The following is a 20,653-nucleotide window of genomic DNA, read 5'->3' as shown; positions in this document are numbered from 1 at the left end:
GCAGCCCGCGTTCTCAGCAAGCCACCGGGAACAACGAGGGCCTTGGCAGCCGACTGCGTGGGCTCTGCGTGGGCTGCAGCTGGGCGGATCAATTAGTCGATCCGTGTCACAGCGTGGTCGGCCCTCTCTCTCCCTCACTTCCTGCCTGGAGGGTCTGCGCTTCCACGTGTGAGCAGCGAACGAACCGAACCATGCGCGCAGCTGCGTCGGGGCAAAGGCGGGAAGAAAAGGAAAAAGGAAAAAATCGTACTGTATTTTCGCCGTGACACTGCTTTGTTTTTGACAATTTTTATATTTTGAAAGTCAGATCGACAGGATGCAGGAGCGAGGGCGCAGGAACGCCTTTGTGCAGACTGATCTTTCAGCCTTCTTTTTCTTTTTTTCCTTTTCGTGCTCAGAGTTCAGTCACACCTTCCCGTGCCTGATGGATGTGACAGAGTGACAGGCGTGGCCCGCCGTTGCGTGCGCCGCAGTTGCCGCGCAGCCGACAATTCGCTTGCGCCTGGTCCCGATGGGAGCCAGCGCACGACGTTCGACCCTCGCCACCGAGCGTGGACCTCCCGTGCCTGCGCGAGGCTCGGCACTTAATCTGCGCTGCTCTTGCAGCTGGTCGCCATGCAGCCATGCAGCCATGCAGCCATGCTGCGTGTCGCCGGCATCTCGTGCCTTCCATCTGCGCGTTGTTTTTTTTCGGGGTGGCCACCTTCATGCAAACTCCTTCGTCCTCCCTTCCGCTCTCCGATCCGGACTCGCTCGCTGGCAGACCTGCACCGCTACTCTAAGTTGATACTGCGCTGCTGGCCTGCGATCTTGGACGTCCACACCTCCTCTGCCCAGCGCGGGTCCGGATGTATTCTCTCCGTTCCCGTTCGCCCTTGCGCACGATGCACCACTTGCCGACTGCTGGGCTGCGCCGTCCTCGTTTCTTCGTGAAACAACAGCATGCCCCCGACACGACTCTGTTCTGTCCTTAATTTTCCCGCTCCGCCTGCGCCTTCGCTCGCACCCTCGTTTTCGAACCGGCCCCTCGACTTTTATCCTTACCGCATGGTGGACCCTTCCCGGTGGCAGGCGACGATGGTGACAGTGCAGATGCCGTGCGCTGTCCCCAATTCCTGGGCTGATCTTGGCTCCCCGACTCTTTGTCTGCGCAATCTATGTGAAGAAGCTAGCTTGTTGCTGTGGTGCTGTGAAACTCAGACTTCATTGCCTCCAATCGGATCTGCTCCGATGGCGCAACCACAGCCATACACCGGCGTACAAGCTCGGTGTCCCCTCAAGCTCTGTTGCCATGTCCCCCATGGCTTTGTGCCGTCCATTGCGAGCTATGATGTGCCTGTGCCTGTGCCTGTCGCACCTCTTGCAGATGGTATAAGTACGCCCGCCCTGCTCGACAGACCACGGATCTCCGCCCACCAAAGACATCCTCCTCCTCCTTCCTCCTTCTATACCAAGATACCACCCGAGCCCCCTCTGCTGGACAGAGCATCCCCTCGGTCCAACATATACCTAACTCCGGCATGAAGTTCCTCGCACTCCTCCTCTCTTCCCTGCTCGCCCTCGTGGCGATGCTGCCACTCTCCGCCCACGCTGCTCAGCGTGGCCTGGCATGGGGCACTAACGACAACTGGGGTCCCGCCGTGGCCAAGGGCCTCATCAAGTGGTACTGGCACTGGCAGGATGGTCCAAACTCGCGCTTCAACGGCATCCTCGAGTTCGTGCCTTGCTACTGGGGTCCCAAGTACAACTCGCAGTGGGCCCAGCGCAAGAACGAGATGAACGCCAACCCTCCCAAAGCGCTCCTTGGCTTCAACGAGCCCGACATCAGCGGCCAGTCCAACCTGGACCCGCAGACCGCTGCCAACCTGTGGATGCAGGAGATCCAGCCGTGGAAGAAGCGCGGCGTCCGTCTCGGAAGCCCGCAGATCGTGTGGAACCAGGACTGGCTCGCCTCGTTCATGAGCGCCTGCAAGAGCAAGGGTTGCACTGTTGGTAAGTACCTTGTTGCAAAGCAAAACTCTAAACATGCGCACACGCGCGTGCGCAGGCCGTCGATCGGCATCAACAGCGCAATCAAGCTTGAGCTTCAACAAGCCAGACACGGTTGTCGAAGAGTTATGCTTCTTTTTGATCGAACTTGGATCAGATGCTGACGCTTTGAGCTTTTGTCTATTGACAACAGACTTTATCGCCATCCACTGGTACGGCTCGTGGGCGGACCTCGCTGGTCTGCAGAGGTACGTGACGTCGGTGCGCAACCGCTTCGGCCTTCCCATCTGGATCACCGAGTACGGCGTCACCTCTGCGTCCGGCGGAAGCCAGCAGCAGATCAAGCAGTTCCACATCGACGCCACCAACTGGCTCAACTCTCAGTCGTACGTGGAGCGCACCTCCAACTTCGGCAGCTTCCCCTACTCGAGCCCTCCGGACGCGTACGGCTCGCGCCTCAACGCGCTCTTCAACGGCGACGGCAGCCTGCGCGACCTCGCCTACTGGTACATCTGGACCGGAAACTCGGCTCGCCGCAGCCTCCGCTCCGAAACCTCGACGGCGGAGGACGACTTTGAGCACACCTCGGAGGAGATCCCCATCCAGGACAAGCCTGCTAGCTTCAACCACTAAGCACGCTGCAAAATCGTACCACTAGAGCTCCAGGGACCCCTCAATCGTCTGCTTCTGCACACATGGGCAGACACAGAGGCGTCGGTCCCTCACCTCCAAGACTGGTCGCTGTATTGATAGTTGGGTCTTGCTTCGCATTTTCGTTTCGGTCATCATTGTCATGGGCTTTGCATTGTTGCTTTCTTGCTCTGTCTTTCGCAGCGCTTTTGAAATTCAGCTCGCACGTTTGCTTTCTTGTCGTCATTGACGCCCTCTTCTAGTGTGCGCCTCTCTGACTTTGAGTCGACCGTGAGACAAAGCTGTGGACCGATCAGGACCATGACAGCTGTCAGCGCGAAAATGGCCAAACACCGCGGAGGGCGACCGTGATGGTGTTACATCGTTCGCGTGCCTGTGGACTTTTCGGCTAAATTCCTTGCTCGGGGTCTTGGCCGGCGCCTTGACACCGCAGGTTCGGCTTGAAAACGCCACGGTCACCGGATCGCTCGGCAACGACGGCACCAAATTGACTAGCAAGCGGTGCGGGGTTGACTATCCCCGCACACCACTACACCCTGCCACTTGTCCACCACCTCCCTCACGACCTGTTGTCACCAACTCTGTCCGATAGATGATCGCAACGAGACATCCCAAAGGCTAACGAAAAAGAAGCGCGGAGCAAACCCTGGCAAAACGGTTAAACAACCAAATCGCAGCAATTCAGCCTTGCGCTTGGGCGGCGTGGAGACACAACAAGTACGCCGATTCATACAATGTCGCTCTCTACAAATGGCGTGCCAGTGCCGCCCTTGCCAACGACAACGACATCCGAACGCAAAGAGGCCGCAGATGGCCACCAAGAGAATGTGGATCTGTCCACCACGACAAATGTGGTGCTGTCCGACTCGCAGTTCACCATCCGAGAGGGCGGATATGGATGGGTGAACGTGGTATGCGGTTTCCTGCTCAATGCCGCAACTTGGGGTGTCAACACGACGTTCGGAATCTACTTTTCCTTCTACCTTAGGAACGACTATTTCGAAGGCGCCACGCCGATGCGATACGCATACGTTGGCGGCCTCTCGGTAGCCAGCTGCATGCTGGTTGCTCCGTTCGTCAATCTGCTCTGGCGTTCGTCCGGCTGGTTCAAGACGCCACTGTATTTGGGCATGATCTTCATCTCGCTCGGCCAGGTGGGTGCCGGTTTCTGCACGACGTACATCCAGCTGCTCTTCACCCAGGGCTTGGTGTTCGGCATCGGGCTCGGGCTCACCATGATCCCAACGCAGCCGCTGCTCAGTCAGTGGTTCAGACGCAAGCTCAGCTATGCACAGGGTGTAGCAGCTGCAGGAAGCGGTATGGGAGGTCTGGTGCTGGCAAACACGACGCGCTACCTGATCCAGGAAAAGTCGCTCAAGTACGCGCTCATCTGCAACGGCATCGTGTCGTTTGTCGTGCTGCTGCCGTGTATCACGCTGATGAAGTCGACCGAATCCCAACCGATGCACTTCATTCCTTCCAAGCTCCGCAAGCAGAAGGCGGCGGACGCGCCGACAGTCCGTATCAAGAAAAACCCGCTCGAGCTCAAGTGGTTCTTCCACCCGGGCTACTCTTTTGTGCTCCTCTTTGGCGTCTTTTCGATGATCGGCTACTTTGTCGCGCTGTACTCGCTGGCGGCTTTCGCATCGTCCGGACTGGGCCTGACGCAGAAACAGGCATCGACGCTTCAGTCGATCCTCGCGGCAGGACAGATGGTGGGCCGACCGTTATGTGGATTCCTGCTGGATCTGATCGGGCGTCATCCGTGCACGATCCTGATCCAGATCTTGGCAGGCGTGACCTGCCTCGCGTTCTGGCTCCCCGCGCGCGGGTTCGCTCTGCTCGTCGTCTTCGCCGTCACCCAGGGTCTGCTCGGCGGAACGGTATGGAGCAGCGTTGCGCCCATCTCGGCCGAAGTCGTCGGCATCCGCGACTTGCCCTCGGCACTGGCTGTGTTCTGGTTCGCGACGGTGCTGCCGGCTCAATTCGGCCAGCCGATCGCCGTGGCATTCATCAACCACTCGCAAAACAGCCTCGGCCGCACAGGCGCCGACGCATATCTCATCTCCATCGGCTTCTGCGGCGCGATGTTTATCGCGAGCGGGCTCATGCTCTGCCTGAGCTGGCGCTACGTACGCGCCAGAAACCAAAAAGAGCAGCTTCAGAGCCCGACGCCAGAGTCTCAGCAGGACACGGTCGATTCCACTGCACCCTCGCAGGCCACCGAAAAGGTATGAAGCCGATGATACCTGCAATGAATGCATGCTTTGTCACGACCGCTACTCCGTCTGGCTTTACTCGCTTGATCATGATCGATTCTGCGCCCCTCCAAGCAGATGAGGAAAAAGAAAAAGAAAAAAAAAGGAACTGCAGCACCTAGGATTCCCGCGTGGTCCCCCACCGCAGTACTGACTAGGCGATACCTTGCTTAACTTCGCAGATCGGACGGGATGCGGTGCTTTCAAGGTTCTATGGCCGCAGATGTGAAGACGAGGTTTTGTGTTGTGCATGAATGGTGCAGCTTCACGATCTACGGCATCGCTGGTGCGTGGGTGTTGATGAGCGGCGGAATTTGATGAACAAAGTGGCTCGAGGGGAGAAAAAAAGTCGGCTGTCACCCGGAATTGTCAAAAAAGTGAGGCCTTTAACCTACCGAGGATCTTCCTGCCGAGAGGCTCCGCCCATTCGTCCGCTCGGCGATGCAATGCTGCGTTGCGCTCCGATCCGACGGCTATCCATACCTGCATCCCCGCATCCCCGCAACAGCGTAGCACCGGAATGATGTGGAATCCCCACCTTCGTTCCGTCCAACGATCTCGCCCAAGCGATGGCCAGAGTTGCCGCACCGACGTCCCTTTTTTTCGAGCGACGCGTCCGACTCGAGGGTCGGAAGGAAAAATTCGGCGCAATTGCCCTAACCGAGCTTACGGAGCCCCGCACGCCGACGCGAGATGCTGCCCACTAGCTTGGAAAGCTGCAGCATGGTTGCATGTCGAGGACCATCATCCTCCGCGTGAACCGCAGATCTCTACGAGGACGAGCATGAGGCCCACTGATGCCTCGGCGATCAACATCGTTGCGGCAAAGAGCTTCGGAGCAACTGTGGGGGGTCGCTTCATGCGCTGCTGAGATCTATCCCGATAAGGAAGGACCAGCATGAAGTTCTTCTGCTTCCTGCATTATGCCGTGACTCTGCTTCTTCTTGCGCTAGCGGACAGAGAGGCGCAACATACTTACTAGAGGATCCTCCGTGTACCCTCGGCGTCGCCGCAAGCTCCGCTCGCAAGCAGCAGCTCCAGGGCATATAAGCGGCCGCCTTACAAGCTCGATACGGCTCCAACCCTTCTTCAACCCACTCGTGAAGTGTACTAAGCTTCGAGCGGTCTCATTCCTTCTACTCCCACACCTCAAGGCTCTCTTCAATCCTCCTTCATCTCTTTGAACCCGATGCACTTCGCGCAGATCGGCTCGCTGCTGGCGGCCTCGGTCGCCCTCATGGGCAGCAGTGTGGATGCTGCTACACCTGCTGCATGGAAGACACGTACCATCTATCAGATTGTCACCGATCGCTTTGGTGTCGCCAACGGCGTCACGCCCTCTTCGTGCGGCGCAGGCACCAACGTCTACTGCGGAGGCACCTTCCAGGGCATCATCTCGAAGCTCGACTACATCGCCAACATGGGTTTTGATGCCATCTGGATTTCGCCCGTCGTCACCAACGTCGACTCGCAGAACGCCTACCACGGCTATTGGTCGCAGGACCTCTACTCGATCAACTCGCACTTTGGATCGACTTCGGACCTGCAGGCGCTCTCGTCGGCATTGCACTCCCGCGGCATGTACCTCATGGTCGACGTCGTTGCCAACCACATGGGTCAACAGGTCAACGGCAACTATGCGAGCAACAACCCAAGCGCCTACAAGCCGTTCAACCAGCCGTCCCACTACCACCCCTTCTGCACCATCAGCAACTACAACAACCAGACCAACGTCGAGCAGTGCTGGCTCGGCTCGTCGCAGTCGGACGGTCTTCCGGACCTCAACACCGAGAACCCCACCGTGTACAACGGCCTCTACTCGTGGGTCAAGAGTCTTGTTGGCAACTACTCGATTGACGGCCTGCGTGTCGACACCGTCAAGCACGTCCGCAAGGACTTCTGGCCGGGCTTCAACTCGAATGCCGGTGTCTACTGCACGGGTGAGGTGCTCTCGGGCGACCCGGCGTACGTCTCGCCATACCAGGGCGTCATGGATGGCATTCTCAACTACCCGATCTTCTACCCGCTCACTCGTGCATTCCAGAAGCCTGCACAGGGCTTCACCGAGATGAAGAACATGATCAACACCATCCGCTCGCAGTTCAAGGACCCGATGCTGCTGACCAACTTCCTCGAGAACCAGGACCAGCCTCGTTTCCCCTCGCTCACAAGCGACCGGGCGCTTGCCAAGAACGCCATCACCTACCTCCTCACCGGCGACGGTATTCCGATCATCTACTACGGACAGGAGCAGAGCTTCAACGGCGGCAACGACCCGTACAACCGCGAGGCGCTGTGGACGAGCAACTACAACACCCAGTCCGAGATGTACCAGCACATCGCCAAGGTCAACAAGCTCAGGAAGGCCGTCAAGGGTCTGACGACCAACAACCCGATCACGACGCCGCTGACGAGCGTGTACGATGACAGCCAAGCCTGGGTCTTCCGCAAGGCCGGCATGGTCGTGGCGCTTTCGTCGGCGGGAAGCTCGGGCGCTACCCAGAACCTCTACGTGCAGGCTAGCTCGCTGCCCTCGGGTCAGCTGCAGGATGTCATTTCGTGCAAGACCATCACCGTCGGAACGAGCGGCACCGTCACCATTCAGCTTACCGGCGGCCAGCCTGCTGTCTACTACCCATCGAGCTCGCTTGGCGGCTCCGGCATCTGCGGTCGCTAAACCTCCTCATCTCATCCTTCGTCTTTCGTCACACACCGCTGCTCAAAAACAACTTGCAATTCCAAATCGGAGTCCTGGATTGCATCGATCTAGTGCGAGAACTGAGTGGCGGAACTGCACTTGTCTGACTTGCAGAATCCCATCGACTTTTCAAAGAAGACCGGATTCTCTCCGCTGCGGTGGGTTGCCTGACAAGCGCGGAAGCAGCGCGAGTACAGCGCACATGTCAAATGTCCTTCTACGAAAGAGTTCTTCTTGGCTTCGGCTTGGCCAGCGAACTGCTTGCGTAGCTGGACCTCGTCGTCGACATCGCGATTGACGAGCCGAATGTTGGGATGGTCGAGGCTGAACGTCTGCTGGTACACGTTGATAAACACGCAGCTTTGGGTCTCGTCGCATGCACGCTGGCACTGCGCGACACTGCGAACAAGACCCCAGTGCAGGAACGAGCCTGGATCCGAAACGACCGAGCCGAAGAGCTGGCCGTTATAGGCAGAGACGGGCTGCAGCGCGTTGCGGAACACAGCCTCGTAGCCACCACGACACTGCTCTGGCTGACGAGAAGGTGTCACAGCTCGCTTGAACATGGGGCTTGCCTCGTCTTTGGCTGTGTCTGACGCAGGAGTCTGCGTGGAGGCTTGTTTGGGCTCCGAAGCATGCTCGAGCTTGGAAGGCTTGGATATGGGAGCATGTTCGGGCGTGGCAGCATGCTTGCGCGCAGGCTTGGACGAGTGCGCCGTTGACTTGTTGAAGAGCTTGGTGTCGTGCGCACATTTCTCAGTCTTGCTCTTGAAGTCGTGGTCGGAATTGGCGAGGCCGGCAAAGCCGGGGCACTTGCGCAGGCAGTGGCGTGCCATGACGCGGATCATGGTACCCACCATCTGCGACGACAGGACCGCGTCCGGATCGTCGTCATCGTGAGTGTGCGGCGGTGCATCCGGAGCGGGCTTGTGCGGGACACAGTAGGGAATGGAGCGCTCGATGAGCTTCTTACACTGCACCGCAGAGCCGCCGCACTTTGAGGACGATCCAGGCGCGGCAGAGTCGGAATGCGTGACCGGGTGCGGGGTAGCGTCGCGCTTGCTCTTGATCGTCAGGGAGTCGGATGCTGCGTGACCGGTAGTTCCGGCCTTCGAGCTACCAACGGCTGAGCCGCCCAGTGCTGAGCCGACATCAGCCGAGCCGTCAATTGCGGAGCTGCCAAGTGTCGAGCCGCCAACTTTCGAGCTACCGGCTGACGATCCAGCTTGTGGAAGACTCGCTTTGATCGACGTGCCAGAAAGGTCGTCTGCATCGTCCGACGTCGAACTGCCAATTGCTGAGCCGACGGACTTCAGACCGCCAGGCGTTGATTTAGCAGCTGACGAGCCGACGACATCGCCAGCCGAGGAAGATTTTGCCAGGGGGTTCCCGGAGTCGCCGGCCTCGCTTGGTCCGGTGTCTTCGGATCCAGTGTCACCGCTGTTACCTTTTGCTGATGCCGTACCTCCGACCTTGCTCGGCAAGTCTGCATCTGGCTGAGGAGACGTCGTGTCGGATGCAGCCGTGCCTGTGATATCCGACGAAACAGCACCGCCCGATGCACCGGTGTCAGAGCCGCTAGCACCAGGGCTCGAGCCAGATGCTCCACCAGCACTGCTCGTGGCAGGACTCAAAAGAGATGCGCTTCCACCGGACGAATCTGCGCTAGCGGCCAATGGATCAGCTTCTGTCGCACTGGCTGTGGAATTGTTAGCCCCGGCGAGTGGATCCGCTTTCTTTGCCTCGGCTTGATCTTTCTCTCTCTGCGTGAGATACTGAAGAAAGGCGACGCCGAGCTTGCTTCCAGCGTCAATGCCGGTGTTGATGAGCGGCATAAAGGTTGACATTCCTCCGCCGCCGCCGCCACCCATCATGCCCATCATAGGCGCAGCTGCGAGCGGTGTGCGCTTCGACAGCGCCGCATCATCATTTGCCGCATCATCCTCGGCGGCAGTGGCGAGACTAGCAGCGATAATGCGAGCCTCGTAGTCGGAATCATCTTCCTGACGCTTGACATGCCTGCCGCCTGGAGCGAGTTTGGGAGGCTTGGTGATGCAGACGCTCTGATCGGGAATACGAGCGGGAGTGTTGCCATGTTGACAGAATTGGACGAATTCTTGCTTGGAACCTTTTTGGATGGTCTTGGACCTGGTTGCAGGGAGAGACTTGGCGGGGGCGGGACAGGTGGCCTTGTCACCGCCATCCCAGTGGGGAACGTTGTAGATGTTGTCAAAGGTCCAACCAGGGAAGCTGGTCTCGAGGAAGGGCTCGGGCATGGAGCCGTGCTCCGAGACAGAGCGTCGAGCAGGACCCTGCCGAGGCGTCCATACACGCATGGCTCGACCCCAGAGCCTCGCTCGTACGCCACTGTGTCTTTTGGCAGTGGAGTTGTCTCCGTGGCACGAGACTAGACCGAGACAGGCCACGAAGACCCACAGCACAATAAAGAATCTGGTCATGTTGGAGTAGGAAAATAGTTTGAGTTGGGAGGAACAGACGACAAGGGGGAGATAGCCGCTGCGCTGGTCTTCTTATACATTCGAACCAGTCCAAAGGAGGAGCTGAGTAGTACATTTGCACCGCTAGTGCCGCTGTCTCATTCGTTGCAAGGGAATTGAGCCGTGGGAAAGACAAGATCATGTACAACTGCAAAGACGAGCTTGAGGTCGAGCCAAACAAAGCTCAAGGTGCGTGCGAGCGCAACACGGATCGCGCGACTGATGATCTCTATGCCGACGCGTAATGACACTCTTGAGAGCAAGGGGAGCGTGCGTCGTGCCTCATACGTGCACGGATGCATTCCATCGCGCGGATACTCATTCAGTCCAAGCTCGCCCCCACGCCATGGATAAGCTCAACAACACGCGCGATCGAGCCCCTCTATGTACTGCTCCAGACACGCAAGCTTCCGCGATTGAACCTCGCGAACACATGCGCAAGAAAGAGCATACGAACGGTTGCATTTGCCATATCTGTATACAATGCTATTACATTTTGAGTGTGTCGCACGCGCCTTCTGTGCGCCTCTAGATTTGGAGGTCTCAGACCCCTCGGTGACGGGAGATTCACTTGTCGTCCTCATCGTCGTCGACGTCCTCGTCCTCGCCCGAGTGCCAGCCATACACGACGACGGTGGCGAGACCGAGCAGGCCAGTGACGATGCAGCCGGTAAAGGCAGCGATCGCGCGCCCTGTCCAGCCCGACTCGAGATAGGTAGGGCCCTTCTTGAGACCCTGGAAGTCGGTGGTGGAGTTGAGGCCGACGGCGTTGCCGGTGGTGGCGATGCCCTGGGCCTGGCACTGGTTTTTGATGTAGCTGGGCACATTGAGGTAGTCGTTGGAGAGCACGTCGGGCGCCTCGATAAAGATGGAGGCGAGGCCCGACACGAGATGAGGGTCGATGTGGCAGTGGAAGAACCAGGCACCCGGGTTGTCAGCGCGGAATCGGAGGTACGCCGAGCCACCAGGAGGCACTACGACCGTGTCGCGACGCATGGGGTTGACCTGCGAGGCGTTGAAGGGTGGGTTGATGGTCGGGTCGTCCGACGTAACGTCCTGCGACTTGTGAACCACCTGGAAATGGTGGCCGTGCAGGTGGAAGGGATGCTTGCCTGCGTCCCAGTTGAAGAGCTGCACCTCGATCATGTCATTGTGCTGGAAGACAAAGGCGTTGGCGTTGGGGCCGTAGATGGCGGGATTGGAGGCCAGAGCACCCATTGACTCGGACGTGAACAGCGCAGGCACCTTGGGCGCCACGTACGAGATGTTGTTGAAGGCGGCGTAGTTTTCACCGTCGGACATGGTGTCGAACGAGACGTCGAGGCGGTGAGTAGCGTCGGGCTGGACCATGGGCTCGGCGTTGACGGGTGTGAACTGGAGGTCGTCAAAGTAAGTGTACTCCTCGATGATCTTCTCGGGGCCAAACTCGCCCTTGGGAGCGTTCGGGTACGAGATGGTGGCGGTGACGTTGAGCTGAAGGTCTTCAGGGACGACGTCGAACATGTCCTCGTCCATGTTGGCATGGAGCTTCCAGTTCTGAGGCGAGGTGTCGTTGCGCGCCTTGACGAGCACGCTGAAGCGCTGGGCGACGGCGAGGGAGAGGAAGTCGACGGGGCGGGGCTCGACGTCGACACCCTCAATCTCGATGACCTGCATGTCGTGACCGGAGAGGTAGAAGTAGAAGGCGGCGAGTGCGGACATGTTGATGACACGCAGACGGTAAGTCTTGCCGGCCTCGAAGGGGAGGGTGGCGTTCTCGCTAAAGCCGGGGAGGTAGGTGGCAGCGGTGGTGGTGTTGGGCGTGTGGGCAAAGTAGATGAGGCCGGACTTGGGCACGGGCTCGGCACCTGTCGGGTTCTTGCGGTTCATGAATTCGTTCTTGACGAGGTCGGTGTAGTTGGAGTGGTACCAGTCGCCGAGGATGACGGTGTAGTCGTCGTCGTAGCTGAAGTGCATGTCCGCCGGGTCGTCCGGGTGGATGATGACGGGCGAGCGCAGACCGTCGGTGTACTGATCGTTGTTGTGGGCGTGGATCCAGAAGGTGCCCATCTGCTTGCGACGGTCGGCGGGGGAGGCAGGCGAGTTGAGCGTCTCGTAGGTGAAGCTCTCGCCGGGAGGGATGGGGCACTGGGTGATGGCGACGGCGCCATCAAAGTAGCCTGTGCGGTTGAAGAACATGCCATGGGAGTGAAGGGAGGTGCCGACGCCGGTGTTGAGGTTGTTGGTGGCCGTGACGCGGAGGGTGTCGGAGGCGTTGACGTTGATGATGGGGGGTGGCCATGTGCCGTTGACGCCGATGACGTGCCTGGGCAAGAGACCGTCTGGGTTGACGTCGGGAATCCAGTTGATGTTCCAGTGGTGCTCGACGGTGGCGGCACTCGCTGCAGGGATAAGCGATGCTAGCGAGGAGGCGAGCAGGGCCACAGCTGGCAGAGCTGCGCTAGTTGTTGCTCGCACCATCGTGTATGAATATCGTCGCGACGATGGAGGAGCGTGACTTGGAGGGACGGAAGGAGAGATGAGGATAACGACGAGCGAAGAGCGAGTTCCTTGAAGGGAAATATGGCTCCTTGGATGGACTGACTGTCGGTTTATCAGAGACTCGGCAAGATCCTCAGAGGTGTGCTTCCGGCGTGCGGAAGGCTCGAGGCGAGGGAGATGTCTGAAGCGTCCGGTGAGAGAGACCTGCCGGTGGAGCGCCGTGTCGGAGAAGGAAGTGCAGCTGATCGAGCGCGAAGAGAGCAGGTGATCTGATAAGCGGAAGCGAGGTCGGCGTGGCGCAGAAGGTGCAGGGCGAGGTTGGCGCAGGTGGTTGTCGTAGACGGTCTAGAGAGGTGCGGTTCGGGAAGGAGCGGGAGAAGGGTCGAGGAAGACGATTGGACGGTGAAGCTGGTGAGTATAGCGAGTGAGACCGTGAATGAGCCGAGACATAGGCATCCAATGGGAGGATGTCGGCTTTGGCCAGGAGTGGATGAAAAGAGGGAATGAATGGGGCGGAGCAGCGAGGGACAGGAAGTGGGGGTCGCGGCGAGCCAGAGCCGAACAAGGTTGAGCTCAAACTCGATTGAAGAAGCTCGGCAGCGGACGTGGTGAAGAGGGCCGAAGACAATGCGGGCCAGCTCAAGCCGGAGCAGTGCACCGTTGTCTTGGGTGGGGGAAGGAGTCGAAGGCAGACAGAGCAGAGAAAGAAGACGATGAAAAAATAGAGTGGTAGCAGTGTATCAGATCGGATCAGATAAGAGGGGGCTCTACAGCGCTCCAGTGCCTCTGCGCTGCTTTCTCTCTCCTCCTGGCGTGGACCGAGCGCGAAAGGCGGTCTGGACGGCCAAAAAGCGGCGGCTCCTCACGAGGCGAGCAATTAATGCATGGCAGCCCGACAGCTCGCCTACAAGAAGAAGAACACAAACAAGAAAAAAAAAAAAAAAAAAGGTGGCGCCCTGGCCAATCACATCTGAGCTTGTTTGGCGAGTCGGCCCATCCGTCGCAGCCATCCCCACTCCGCCGCCTCGATCCAGGCGAGTCACGCAACTCACTCTCCCCTCTGCCTCCCTCTCTGCGAGCGTGCGAACGATGCATCGGAATCCTACCGGCGAGCGTGATGTCTTGCCAAGCGGATGGGAATGTTGGTGAGGCAGGCACGCCGCTCCCGAGGACAGACAAGAAGGGGCGGAAGAGGCGGCTCAGGCTACAACAATGGACAGCGCCATGCCCGCCAAACCCACGGCTCCAGCGCACGCACCGAGCGAGCGTTTGCAGCCGTCGGAGTCACAGCGTCCGTCCTGCGGCTGGTGAAAAGGCATGCACGCTTTGCATATCGAACTTTTTTTTGAAAGTGTTTCCAGCCAGGCCCGCCCGCCTTTTCCTCTTTTGTTATGCGGCTCCTGGCTGGACCGTGGGTCGGTGCCTCGTGTGGCAAGAGGGTGCAGCAAAGGGTCGCCGCCGCCTCGGTTCAGACCTGTGGCCGCTCGTGGTACCTGCTCTAGCGCGTTTTTTTTTCCTTCTATCTGATAAACCAGCAGCCCGCTTCCTGAGCTTGCTCGCTCCTCTGCCCTGCGCAGACAGAGTCTGTTCGGCCGGCTGCTCCCGAACTTTGGTCGGTCACATCGCTTCTGCCGCTGCTCCGACTCGTCTTATTCGTCGTCCCCTTTTGTGGCTTGTGCTGGAAGCGAAATAGCCTCAGACCACAGCTACAGCTTTCCAGTGTGTCACTGCCGTACTCCCTCGACTTGCTCCCCCATTGCGATGCTCGTCGGCAACAGAACAATGAGGCAAGGCGGGACCGTGCCGAATGCTTGGCGGAATGGATGGTCCGATGTCTGTGCGGTGTAGGCTACGATCGTAACTTCGGCCGGACCGAGCCTGAGTATCGCCCTCGAGATTCTCTCATCTGATAACCCGCATCGCCCCTCCGCTCCCCCAACCTCGACTGCATCCTGCACATTTTTTTCCTCTTCCCTCCCTCGTCGCTCCCACACCCAACCTTCTTTGCGCCTCCCCTTCTGGCTAACTCCCGAACCTCGCATTCTCCCGACCTCTTCTTTCACCGCTACTCACAATAGCCATCGCATCCCGACGTCTTGTGACAGCGCCTTCGCCGTCTCAAAGCCTCATTCGTCCTCTTCATTCCGAAGTCACCCGTGCTGCTCTTCACGTCCTCGTCTTATTCGCCCTCACCTCGCACTGACGCCTCGCTGGTCCTGCTCTCAGACGCTTCTCTGCCGCGCTTAATCTTGTCGCTTCCCGCCCGGCTCCATCTTCCCGACTCGTCGCTTATCAGATCAGACAAGGCGCTCCGCCCTACACAAGGCCTCAATTCTTTTTCTTCTGCCTTTGGGACTGCTGTCGGCCCTGCCTTTAAGCACGTACCTCTACCCCGAGGCAGCACCACATAGCCTCCCCTTGTGCAACACGTAGTCGTCCGCTCGCAAACCCATCTAGGCTTTCGACCTCCATCGTCACACCTCCAGTCTTCATAACTTCCCAGCCACTAGTCATCAGACATGGCCGTCGGAAACAAGGTCTTCGCTCCGGCGATCTTCTTCATCGCCGCCAGGGAGGCTCTCGAGGCCTCTCTCGTCATCGGCATCCTCTCGGGTATGCTCGAGAACCTCGTCATGCACACAAAGTCCGCCGAAGATCTGCGCGACGAGGCCTCGCTCACCGACCACGAGCGCGAACAGGCCGATCTGAAGCGCCGTACCATCGTTCGAAAGCTTCGCAAAGTCGTAAGTAGCCTGCCTCGTCCCGCTCGGTTGCTTGCTTCGACTCGATGCTAACACCCATGCTCTCTTCTTACGCTACCAATGTGACGACACGCAGGTTCTGCTCGGTGCTTTGACAGGTCTGCTCATTGCCTTTGCTATCGGTGCCGCCTTCCTGGCTGTCTTCTACACGCAGGTCAACGATCTGTACGGCAAGGCAGAGGAGCTTTGGGAGGGTATCTTTAACCTCGTCGCCGTGCTCCTCATCACGCCCATGTCGCTCGCCATCCTCCGCGCCGGTAACAGCAAGCGCAAGTGGAAGCGCAAGCTCGAGAGTGCCTTCAACGACCGCCACATCCAGCCCGCCCGTCTGCGCGACGAGGAGGGCGAGTCCACCGCCGTCAACCGCGGCATCTCCTCGAACGACACCGCTTCCTCTTCCTCATCATCGGCGCGTCGTGCTGCCAACGCTAGCGGCGACGACGAGGCGCACCCCAAGACCACCGCCACCGAGAAGCTCAACCCGCTCGAGGCGGTCGATGTCGTGCCCACCATGTCTCAGAGCGCCCAGGCATCGCGTCCGCGTCGAGGTCTGCGTGGTCTCTTCTCCAAGCCTTCCGGTGCGGTCAGCGATCTCAAGCTCAGGATGAACCGCGGTACGCTGGCGCTCTTCACCATCCCGCTCATCACCACGCTTCGTGAGGGTCTGGAGGGTGTCGTGTTCATCGGCGGTGTCTCGCTCGGTCTTCCCGCTACCTCGATCCCTCTCCCGGCCATCGTCGGACTCGGCGTGGGTCTTCTGATCGGCTACCTCATCTTCCGCTCGGGCAACGTGCTGTCCGTTCGCATCTTCCTCGTCGGTTCCACTTGCTTCCTCCTGCTCATCGCCTCGGGCATGGCCAGTCGCGCAGTATACTATCTTCAGTTTTATGCCTATGTGCGTCTGGTCGGAGACTCGGCCGCCGAGTCGGGCGATGGTCCCGGCTCGTACAACTCGCAGGGTTACATCTGGCACCTCAACTGCTGCAACCCCGAGGCCAACAAGGGCGGTAGTGGTTGGGGTATCCTCAACTCGCTCGTCGGCTGGAACAACACCGCCACCTACGGCTCGGTGTTCATGTACATTGGATACTGGTTCGCCGTGGCTGGCTATCTGTGGTACCAGATCTGGAGGGAGGGTCGTCTGGCGCTTCGATGGAACGGCAACACCGTCTGGGAGTCGCAGCGTGCCATCCGCATGCGCGAGGCAAAGCAGCTCAAGCTCCAGAACCGTCTCCAGGCCTCGCAGGTCGTCACCGATGAAAAAGTCGCTCAACCAGGCCCCTCCTCCCTCCCCCACTGATCCCCAGGACCCATTCAAACGGATGCGTCCCTGTAAAATTTCCTACTTTGTATCCATTGCAACCGAACACAAGACGCACTAGAACCAGCTCTCGTCATGCAAAGGTCGTTGTACCGTGCTTAGGATTCTGGTGTTTGCTTGTAACTATGCGAGCGAGAAGGGAAGAATAATGGACTCCGACGTGGATGGTGACAGTGGATGTGGATTTACTGCGTCTTCTTGTCGCCCGAGATGGGGTCCTTCCGCACGCCCATCTGGTCGGGTGTCTGCACCTGCGCGAGCTGGGCGACGGCAAAGTACACGATCGGCACCAGCACGCCGCCAACGAGCAGCAGCACGAGAAGCAGGGGTGTCGAGAAGAGCTAGACCAACAAAAGCAGTGTCGTTCATTCAAAGTTGTATGGTCAGGAGACGGCACTCGTCGAAAGTAGTCTGCGTGTGGCAACATACCTGGTACTTGGCAAAGACGCCGCCTGTCGGCTCGACCCACTTGTCGTCCGAGCTCGAAGGCGATGCCGCGACCTGTACGACAATGAATTCAGGTGTATGGGAACAGAGGAAATGGCGATAGAGGTCAGGTCTCAGTCTGGGAGCGTAGACGAATGTGAATGAGAGTCACTCACCTGGCGCTTGGAGTGCTGGTGCGTCCTGGTGTTGTCGCGCGACAGGATGATTACCAGGTTCCTGGGGTAAGCGTTGTCCAGTCCCTCGATAAACTGCAGCAGCTGCGACTCTATGTTGCAGGATGGAGCTCGTCAACGTCAGCTGTGATCGACGTTCAGCACTCTGTGTTATTTTACGGAAACATACCTTGGGTTCGCAAGTCGTCTACGGGCAGCTCGAGCAAGTTCGGTGCATGCTTGTGGCCCGGCAAGTCGTGCGACCTGAAGAAGTCAAAGTCGTGTGCCACACTGGTGTTAGTCAGAATCATTCGGGAAGGCCTGCATGTCTTGGCGAAGGCGCTGTTGATCTTCTGGAAAGGGTCGACTTCCGGCTGCGCGTTGAACGTGATTTGCTCGGGAGCTTCGAGCGACCTGGCACGCAGCGAGTTGGTCGACGAGTGTCGGAGGCTGGCAAACGTGTTGCCGTCGAGCTTCTCGGGGCGCACGATCGCGATGGCTCCAAGGTCGCACGCAGCTGGCTTCTGGCGAGCGCCAAAGAGCGAGTTCAAAAAGCCACCCGATTTTGCGTCCGAAGACGGCTCGACCGCGAAAAGCGAGCTGACAAAGGTAGAGAAGCTGGCGTCGGCAGGTGCCTCGAATTGGAGTGCAGGGCTCTGCTGCGAGGTGAAGGCCAGCACGGGCGATGCAGTGCGGCTGGCCGAGGCGCAGGCAGCAACGCTCAGCAGCGATGCAAGCGCGAACGTCGTGCGCATCGTGTCGGTAGGGGTATCGGTGTGGGATGGCAACGACGGATCGAAAAGGCGCGATGATGGACGAGGCGACGCAAGGCCAAGGTGGTTCGTGCTCAGTGTGTGCGGTGTGCTGCCATTCTGTACACAGGGGCCGACTACTTAATTTACACATCCACCTAGAACGCGCTCTCCGATCCGGCTCCGCTCATTTTCGAGCCTTATGGATCTCATCGCCATTTTTAACCCCATCTCCCGATCCGATCGTCACCCTGTAGGGCTGGTGGCGCGTGACACAGCGACAGGCGCCAACCCACGCCCTTCAGGCACGACGGAGCCTGATCAAAGCTCCTCACACCCTGCCAGCATGCTGCGGTACAATGACCGTCGCGATCGCACAAGCTGTGCGCGCCTCCAGCGGCTGTCGGGAGATCTATTCATCAAGTCTCTGTCTGAGCCGGATACTGTTCGGCATATTATTAATAGCATGATCAAAGTTCGTAACGTCTTGTATTGGGGCTACGGCGGTAGCGCAAGTAATGCATTACACCGAGGTGTAGCCTCCATCAACGATGAGGTCGCTTCCGGTGGTGAAAGCAGAGGCGTCGCTTGCAAGGTAGACGACGGCGCCCTTGAGGTCCTCGGGATCGCCGAGACGGCCCATGGGCGTGAGGTTCTCCCAGGTAGTGCGCAGCTCCTTACCGTTGGGGCTGTTCTCAAGCACGGCGCGGCTGAGCGAGGTGAGCATGTAGCCAGGCGAGAGCGAGTTGACGCGGATGCCAGCCTTGGCCCACTCGACGGCCATGGAGCTGGCGAGGTGCTTGACGGCTGCCTTGGACGCGTTGTACGGCGCCTGGGCCTGCGGGACGTTGACGACCGATCCGGACATGGACGCGATCATGACGATGGAGCCCTTGGTCTGGTCCTGCATCATGCACTTGGCCACCTCGCGCGCCACAAAGTAGGAGCCGTTGATGTTGATGTCGAAGAGCTTCTTGAGCTTGGGCGTGGGGTATTCCGTGGCCGGATAGTTCTCCACGATGCCGGCCGAGTTGACGGCGACGTGGATCTTGCCGAAACGCTTGTGGATGCGGCCGATGACGTCCTGCACCTGCGCCTCGTCCGAGATGTCGCAGCCGTAGCCTTGGATGTCGAGCTCGCCTGGCTTGACGCCGCCGTGCTGAGTGAACCACTCCTCGACCTCGCGCGCGGCGTGCTGGCACTCGTCCTCGTTCAGGTCAACGATGGCCACATGGTTGGCGCCCGACTCGACAAAGGTGCGTGCGATCAAGTTGCCGATGCCACGCGCCGCGCCCGTGACGACGCACACCTTGCCCTCCATGGAGAAGCTGGCGAGCGTTCGTTGCGTGTGCCGACCGACACGACCGCCAGTAGTGTTGTGGCCGACGTCATCAGCCGGATGACGCGAGCTGTCCTCTGGGTACGGCACCACAACGTCGTCTTTGGTCGAGGCGAAGGGCGCAGTGTCGAGCGGTTTGGCCTTGCCCTTCTTGTCCTGGGCCATGCTGCGAGACGAGCTGGCAAACGCGCGCGCGACCGCGGACGGACGCGCCGAGGTTCGCGCGGCCAGACGGGCGCTGGGTGCCAGCATGGGGAGAACGCGCGCTGCGCGCGCAGCTGTTGCTGGGTTCGTCCACATTTGTGCTATTGGTGGAGTAAGTAGGTGCTTGTGATGGACGTAAAGGAAGTTGGCGGGTCGAACAAAACTGGTTTCGTCAGGCCTACCTTTGGAGGAGGGGGAGGAGGCGGTCGCTCACAGTGCATTGGCATTCATCGGTGTACAGTCTCCGTTGGAACTCTGTCACGGCAGCGACGCGAAGGTCCTGCGGGCCAGGGCCGGCAGCCGAGATGTTCTTCGTAAAGCAGGAAATTTTTCGGTCAATGCACAGGCCAAGCGACCTGTCAAGAACGTCGCTCCTCGTCATCCCCACGTCGTGCACTGACTGCTCTCGCAGGAGTTGCGGCCCCTCTTGCAATGCAGACAGATGCGACGATGGCAGGCGATCGGCTCTCCGTGGGGCTCATCCGACTTGGGGGGATCATCGGCACGAGAGGCCGATCGACCCGTTGCGGCATGCATGTCCGGAAAATGGTGGGGGAGCCGCGAGCAAGTCGCTGCCTCGCATGGGTGGCGAAGAGTCGAAGGCCAGCGAGGATGTGTGGGAGGGCCGAAAGCGACTGACGGGCCTCGGTGATTTCTTTTCGCCGACGCGTCGTCCCCTCTCCCACAATGGGGTGGAGTGGTGCCTGAGCGACGCCTGCTCTCATTTTCCGGTCCAGTCCCGCGTCAAGTTGCGATTCGCGCCAAACATCTTCCGGACCAGGCTCGGCGAGATCGCGGCTTGACACCTGCCGACGCCCGAGGCTGGCTTGGCCGGCAGTGAGCCTTGTCCAGACATTCTACGTACCGTGGCTCTCTTAGTGGTGGGAGAGTGTGCATCTTCGTTCCACCCACCATCACAATCTTCGCCGATCGCCGATTTGTGCTGGACTCTTCGGCGTCGAACCGGCCTGCGTTCCGTCAGCAGCAGCGAGCCTTCGCCTCAACCACATTTTGTGTGTGAGAGGGAGAGATAGGATACGAAAAGCGAGAAAGACACCGGAGCGCGGCGTCTTCTCGAGTTTCTGACTGGCTGGAGGCGCG

The 20,653-nt window shown here is 59.3% G+C and overlaps 8 protein-coding genes across 8 annotated transcripts; 4 read left to right on the top strand and 4 right to left on the bottom strand.

Moving 5' to 3' along the window:
* Nucleotides 1-1,520: 1,520 nt before the first annotated feature.
* Nucleotides 1,521-2,622, top strand: PAN0_001d0776 (glycoside hydrolase; the record flags this gene model as incomplete). Its single annotated transcript, XM_014804391.1, has 2 exons — nucleotides 1,521-1,992; nucleotides 2,048-2,622. The coding sequence occupies 2 exons, from the start codon at nucleotides 1,521-1,523 to the stop codon at nucleotides 2,620-2,622; spliced, it is 1,047 nt and encodes a 348-aa protein (XP_014659877.1).
* A 752-nt stretch (nucleotides 2,623-3,374) lies between these two features.
* On the top strand, nucleotides 3,375-4,877 carry PAN0_001d0775 (MFS general substrate transporter; the record flags this gene model as incomplete). The annotated part of the gene is made up of 1 exon (XM_014804390.1): nucleotides 3,375-4,877. One exon carries the CDS (start codon nucleotides 3,375-3,377, stop codon nucleotides 4,875-4,877), a length of 1,503 nt encoding a protein of 500 aa, XP_014659876.1.
* A 1,210-nt stretch (nucleotides 4,878-6,087) lies between these two features.
* On the top strand, nucleotides 6,088-7,575 carry PAN0_001d0774 (alpha-amylase; the record flags this gene model as incomplete). The annotated part of the gene is made up of 1 exon (XM_014804389.1): nucleotides 6,088-7,575. The coding sequence occupies one exon, from the start codon at nucleotides 6,088-6,090 to the stop codon at nucleotides 7,573-7,575; it is 1,488 nt and encodes a 495-aa protein (XP_014659875.1).
* An 89-nt stretch (nucleotides 7,576-7,664) lies between these two features.
* On the bottom strand, nucleotides 7,665-10,055 carry PAN0_001c0773 (uncharacterized protein; the record flags this gene model as incomplete). The annotated part of the gene is made up of 1 exon (XM_014804388.1): nucleotides 7,665-10,055. One exon carries the CDS (start codon nucleotides 10,053-10,055, stop codon nucleotides 7,665-7,667), a length of 2,391 nt encoding a protein of 796 aa, XP_014659874.1.
* A 606-nt stretch (nucleotides 10,056-10,661) lies between these two features.
* PAN0_001c0772 (Fet3 ferroxidase protein) lies at nucleotides 10,662-12,554 on the bottom strand (the record flags this gene model as incomplete). Its single annotated transcript, XM_014804387.1, has 1 exon — nucleotides 10,662-12,554. The coding sequence occupies one exon, from the start codon at nucleotides 12,552-12,554 to the stop codon at nucleotides 10,662-10,664; it is 1,893 nt and encodes a 630-aa protein (XP_014659873.1).
* Nucleotides 12,555-15,094: 2,540 nt separating this feature from the next.
* PAN0_001d0771 (high-affinity iron permease CaFTR1) lies at nucleotides 15,095-16,637 on the top strand (the record flags this gene model as incomplete). Its single annotated transcript, XM_014804386.1, has 2 exons — nucleotides 15,095-15,319; nucleotides 15,414-16,637. 2 exons carry the CDS (start codon nucleotides 15,095-15,097, stop codon nucleotides 16,635-16,637), a joined length of 1,449 nt encoding a protein of 482 aa, XP_014659872.1.
* Nucleotides 16,638-16,843: 206 nt separating this feature from the next.
* PAN0_001c0770 (uncharacterized protein) lies at nucleotides 16,844-18,012 on the bottom strand (the record flags this gene model as incomplete). The annotated part of the gene is made up of 4 exons (XM_014804385.1): nucleotides 16,844-16,999; nucleotides 17,088-17,159; nucleotides 17,261-17,370; nucleotides 17,448-18,012. The coding sequence occupies 4 exons, from the start codon at nucleotides 18,010-18,012 to the stop codon at nucleotides 16,844-16,846; spliced, it is 903 nt and encodes a 300-aa protein (XP_014659871.1).
* A 520-nt stretch (nucleotides 18,013-18,532) lies between these two features.
* Nucleotides 18,533-19,648, bottom strand: PAN0_001c0769 (d-arabinitol 2-dehydrogenase; the record flags this gene model as incomplete). The annotated part of the gene is made up of 1 exon (XM_014804384.1): nucleotides 18,533-19,648. The coding sequence occupies one exon, from the start codon at nucleotides 19,646-19,648 to the stop codon at nucleotides 18,533-18,535; it is 1,116 nt and encodes a 371-aa protein (XP_014659870.1).
* Nucleotides 19,649-20,653: the final 1,005 nt, after the last annotated feature.

This window comes from Moesziomyces antarcticus, assembly GCF_000747765.1.
Source record: "Moesziomyces antarcticus DNA, scaffold: scaffold_v10001, strain JCM 10317, whole genome shotgun sequence".
NCBI lineage: Eukaryota > Fungi > Basidiomycota > Ustilaginomycetes > Ustilaginales > Ustilaginaceae > Moesziomyces > Moesziomyces antarcticus.
The sequence above is the reverse complement of the archived record's forward strand: the minus strand, read 5'-3'. Positions and strand labels throughout refer to the sequence as shown.